Source organism: Nicotiana tabacum, chromosome 18 (genome assembly GCF_000715075.1).
Source record: "Nicotiana tabacum cultivar K326 chromosome 18, ASM71507v2, whole genome shotgun sequence".
Taxonomy (NCBI): Eukaryota; Viridiplantae; Streptophyta; class Magnoliopsida; order Solanales; family Solanaceae; genus Nicotiana; species Nicotiana tabacum.
This window is the reverse complement of record NC_134097.1, coordinates 127,496,962-127,502,836: the sequence shown is the minus strand read 5'-3', so window position 1 is coordinate 127,502,836 and position 5,875 is coordinate 127,496,962. Positions and strand designations below refer to the sequence as shown.

General features: G+C 37.3%; 1 protein-coding gene across 1 annotated transcript; it reads left to right on the top strand.

Annotated features, from left to right (window-relative positions):
* Positions 1-2,637: 2,637 nt before the first annotated feature.
* On the top strand, positions 2,638-4,884 carry LOC107772802 (uncharacterized). Its single transcript, XM_016592275.2, has one exon. The coding sequence runs from the start codon at positions 3,183-3,185 to the stop codon at positions 4,593-4,595; it is 1,413 nt and encodes a 470-aa protein (XP_016447761.1). The 5' UTR covers positions 2,638-3,182; the 3' UTR covers positions 4,596-4,884.
* The last annotated feature ends 991 nt before the right edge of the window (positions 4,885-5,875 follow it).

The window sequence follows — 5,875 nt, the reverse complement described above, 5'->3', positions numbered from 1 at the left end:
TTGATATGATATATATGAAATAAAGATTCAGATGTGATGACTAATGAGAAAGTAACAATGCCTAGATAAGGCGGCCTAGCCGATCGGGTCGTGATCGGACACCATGCCGCACACATGGTGGTAATGTGCTGATATTGAATTCCGGATAAGGGAAATAAATTAGTGATTGAGATATATGCCTCTAATGAGGCAACCTAGCCGGTCGGATCGTGATCGGACTCCGCTCAAGATAGCGGTGGTATTGAGAACAGTGATGAAGATATGAAAGAAATGCCCCAAACTAAGTTTTGGAAATTATATGAAGGATTGAATGAATTGCATATTTTGATTTACTCATGTGATTTACTTGTACTTGCTTGATAGTTCTTTCTAGCAAAATGGTGTTTAGTTATACATACTAGTGCTATTCGATGGCACTAACGTCCCTTTTGCCGGGGGCGCTACTTTTTTTTATGAATGTAGGTAGCTCCATTGCGGTTAGTGCCGATCGCGCATAGCAGAGTACCTTCTTCTCAAAGTCTTGGTGAGCCCATTTCTCTTTCAAGGGGTTATATTGTACATCTTCTTATTTTGGACTTTCACTTTTGAGGTATAGCCGGGGCCTTGTTGCTGGCATTGTTATTACATCTTTTGTATCCTTAGAGGCTCCGTAGACGTTTGTGTGGGTTATGTATGGGTATTGGATAGGTCAATGGACCATGTTATAACCTTGTACTCTTGCTTTCTTCTACACTATAACTTGTATGGAACCTTGGAAGTTTAACCACGTTTTAAATGTTGTGATATAAAATGAACTAAGATGTTGAATGTACTATCTTTCCTAGTTTAAATAAAGGTAAGCATGACTTTCTTATTCCTATCGAGTTGGGTAGATAGCGGTTGATAAGGCTTGCTCAGTTGAGTTCACTCGATTGAGCGCCGGTCGCGCCTCCTGAAGTTGGGGCGTGACAGCTCCGCTCAGGGGCGAGCCCCGGGCGATTCCCAATTCTGCCTTTTAAAACAGAGATTATGACACTCAAAATGTCTAATTACTTTTTAGTGAATGATGGCATAAATTTACTTAATACTTTAAGGGCTCATTTAGTACGAGGGATAAAGGATAATTAATCGAAGGATTAAACTTGAGATGAGTTTATTTCACGTTTGGTTGGGATAAAATCGCGGTATAACTAATTCCGACATTAGTTATTCGAGGATTGTAGTGTTATTTTTATCTCTATGCGAGGATGAGTTAACAATCTCAGAATAATTAATCCCGAAATAATCAATCATGTAAAAACTTATTTCCCAATCAAACGACCCGTAAATGTACAAAAGTTATATAGTACTACTTTTCATTGTTCTTTTATTATTCTTTTATCACGAAAATACTTCAAAAAAAGAATTTAACTACTATAATTGATAGTTAAACATTTTTATACCATAAAATATAGATAATCGATGAAAACAAGTTATTATCAATTGCAATAAGGATATTTTTATAACCTTTTAAATAAAGTAAAGTAATTGATCTAATAGATAAAGATAAAATGATAGAAGTAATTTTTTTTTACCAAGAAGGCCAAAGGTTTTAAACCTAATGTAAATTGCTTTACATGAGTCAAGAGTCTATCGGAAATATTTTTCTATTTTCGTAAAATAGAGGTAAAGTCTGTATATATATTATTCTCTCTAAATCCCTGCAATAAAAGAATATAGTGAATATGTTATTGTTGTCCTCGACTAGATGACCAAAGGCTAAACTCATATCTTGGGAAGTTAGTTTGATTGGCTCTCTCAATTTTTTACCTATACTTAGATTAATAGATTTCCCACCCTGTAATTTTTGCTCTTATCCTATAAGTTTTTCTTTTTAAAAAGAAAATATATTTCATACCTCGAATTCTCGACTCAATCAAACCTAAATCTAATGGAGTCAACTAATTCAATAAGTACGAACTTAACTGGGACCCACCCACGAGCTGTCATTCGTTCTTCATGCGACACGTAGTGGATAACCGACAAAGAGCTAAGCTCTCGTACAACTGAGCTTTGAGCTTCTTCTTGAGGAGTGCAAAAGAATAATGTTAAATATGGTGTATTAGTAATATTGGTATTAGTTATGCTTGCATTAGTTATACTGATATTAGTTATGCTGACATATTTCTTATCTATTATTTGGTTTGATGTATTAAAGCATTGCACAATTTCTAAAAGAATTGTTTATTTACAAAAATACCCTTAAAACTAATCCATCACTTAAACTTTTTAAAAGAAATATATGTTAGAAATATTTTTATATGAAAAAGTTTAAAAAAAATATTTAATTTGCCTACCTATTGTAAAATAAAATTAAATATTTATTTATAAAAAAGAAATATGCTAAGTATTTATTTATTTACTAGAGATATAATTTTATTTCTCACTATTTGAATTATTTTAAATTTGCATTAATATGGTGTATAACATATTTTAATCAAGTATAAATTTTGAAGGACAATTTTGTCTTTAACTAAGCTAATACATTAATTAAAACTCATTACATTGCTAATACCATAATTTTCTATACATTAATTATGCATAGGATAATACCAAATATTTACATAACTAATGCATAAATAAAAAATATTAAATACAAGAAATTATTAATACCAAAGCTAATGCAAGCATCATCGCCAAAGCATCCCGAGTAACACCTTCCTTGGTTTCTTCCTTTCCCATTCACACTTTCCACTCCACTCTTATCACATTCCCAGATCCAAAAAACTACCCTTTTTTTTGTAAACCCTAATCCTTTTTTTTTTCCAGTTCTTGGACAAATTTAGCACATAAAAATCCAATCTTTATATCAAAATGTGAAGTGGGTTGAGCTCAATTTTGGTTGATGAATTGGGGTTCTGAAATGGGTCTAAGTTGGTTCGTACCAATGGGTAAAAGGGTTCCGAAAAGGGTCTTGCTTGGGTGCCAAATGTCGATAGTATTACTGGTGGGTGGAAATCACACTTCCTCCAGGTTTTGTACTCGCTAATCTGTTTGATTTTCTTGTTTATTTGGCTTATATCTTCTCTTTTTAATCAATCTGATTGAAAAAAAAAATTAGAGCTTTTTAGCTTCTGTGAAAAGTTCAGTTTCTGTTATTGATCTTGAAAACTTGGGAAGTCCTTAAAGGTTTTGATCTTTAAAGTGAGAATTTGAACAGAAAAATGGATATAAACGTCTTGAAATGGCAAATTCTTCACGGGTCATTAGTGAAACGCTTAATTGTAAAAGGGTTCTTGTTTGTCACTGTTATGATCGTTGTCTCGTTCGTTCAAATGGGGCATTTGATTCGGAACTCTGAGCCTATGGTGTTGAATTTTGGTGTATGCCCCTTGAACTTTGGCTCCAACCCTAATATGAATGTGACCGGGTTCTTTAAACCCGTTTCTGGAGTGGCCTTTCCGCTTTTTGGGGCGGCTTTGGTAAAATGTGAAGATGAAAATTTGAGCAAGAATGTGTTTAAGGAGCTGATGGAAAAGAATTTCTTGGATTTGAATGCCAAAGCATTGTGTGTTGGGAAGAAATCATTGGCTGCAGCTTTGGCGCTGCGAGAGCTGGGACTCTCGAATGCTATTGGTGTTGATAGGCACCCATATTTCTCTCTTTTGTGGAGAAGATTTGTGTACGAGCTCGATTATGAGGATAATTCGTTCGACTTTGTATTCTCAAGAGATCTTGATAGGGTCTCTGTTCCAGCTCTTTTGGTGCTTGAGATTGAGCGTGTCTTACGTCCAGGTGGCACCGGTGCTATGCTCGTGAGTTCTAGTAGTTTCTACTCAGGCAACTTGATAAAAGGCAACTTGATTAGGTCTGCTACACCAGTTTCCTCATTCTTGAAGAGTTCCGATGTTGTGCACGTATGTGGGGTCGGCTCCTTTACTCTAGTGATGTTCAAGAAAAGATCTGAGATCGTTGAATCTCTCGAGCGTTCTGTACTCCCTGCTAATTGTCCTTCCACCACGAACAACAAGCCGTTCTTGAAATACCTTGAACCACTCGTGGAGAAAAGGTCCGGACAGTTTGAGACAGAAATTTCGTACTTGCCTAAGTTCATGAATATCTCGTCAAGGAACAAACTGGTGTATATCAACATTGGTGCTGGAGAATTTGTAGAAACAAGTATTGCAAGAATGTTCAAGCCTCATTATCCAATCCCTCACCACTTTTTCAATGTTTTCGTCATTGATCATAACACCTCTGCCCTCCCTTTGTATGTGAAGAATCCTGGTATTAACTTTGTGTACCATCCGGGACTTGGTGGAGAGGATACTTCCCCGTTTCTTGACTCCGATGAATATTTAAGTGCACCGCTAGATCATGAAGGATTTGACTTTATTCCATGGTTCAGTGAAACCGTTAAAGAAGGAGATTACGTGGTCCTCATGATGAATGCTAGAGCAGCAGAGCTGAATATTTTGACAGAACTATTCAAAACTGGATCAATATGCTATGTCGATGAACTATTCCTTCGCTGCTCAGCTGCAGACTGCAAAAATGCTCTTTGTGGAGACTGCATTACTCTTTTCAAAACTCTTAGGGAAAGTGGTGTTTTTGCTCATCAGTGGTGGGGAGAGTAGACTTTGTCAAGAGTCTGGTGCATTAATATTATTGTCTTTTCTTTCAACTTATGCTATAGTGTCTGTTGGGAATAAATTGAGGGGAGGTTGTAGGTTGATACTGTAATCTTCCTTTCTTCCCTTTGTAACTGCATTTTATGTCTTATGTATGTGTCCGTGTGTGTGTGAGTTTCTGTTGTCTGTAAAATCCTCTTTTAGCATATGGAGGAAAAGTCTACTATGTTTTAAAAATTATGCTTTATTGTGAATCCATGTGGTTACTATTTATGCAGTTTGCCCCATTTGTGTTTTTTGTTTTTGGTTGTTTGATGGTGAATTCTAGCTAATATTCAAGATTGTTTTAGGAAATAGAAGGGCAACTTTGGAGCAACGGTAAAGTTGTCTCCGTGTGATTTATAGTGTACGGGTTCGAGCCATATAAGCAATCAACAACAACAACAACAATCCAGTGGAATATCACAAGTGGGGTTTGGGGAGGGTAGTGTGTACGCAGACCTTACCCCCTACTCCGGATGAGTAGAGAGGCTGTTTCCGATAGACCCTCAAAGAAGATGAAAAGAGATAGTGGCGCAGTAATATCAGAGGAAGCAAGCAAGAAAGAAAGATAACTTCAGCAACGCAATAACCAAAAAATAGATAGAAAACAATAACAATAAGCAGTAACAGTACTACAGACACAATGAAAGTAATATGGATACAACAAAAGCCACTAGCATCCTAAGACACTACACTATCGGACTAGCCTCCTAGCCTCCTACGACCTAACCTTCAGTCCTAAAGAAGTAATATGGACACAATTGAAGCCACTAGCAGCCTATGACAAACACATGCTAGCCTCCTACTTCCTATCCTACAACCTTAATGTTCGCCCTCCACAACTTCCTATCAAGGGCCATGTCCTTGGAAATCTGAAGTCGCGCCAGGTCTTGCCTGATCACCTCTCTCCAATATTTCTTTGGCCGCCCTCTGCCTTTTCTCACACCCGTCAAGGCCAACCGTTCACACCTCCTAACGGGGGTATCCATGCTTCTCCTTCGCACGCGCCCGAACCATCCAAGCCTAACTTCCCGCATTCTGTCTTCTATGGGAACCACACCCACCTTCACCCGGATATCTTCATTCTTAATCTTATCCAGCCTAGTGTGCCCGCACATCCATCTCAACATCCTCATTTCTGCAACTTTCACCTTCTGGATATGAGAATTCTTGACTGACCAACACTCAGCACCATACATCATGGCCGGTCTAACCACCGCTCTATAGAACTTACCTTTAAGTAT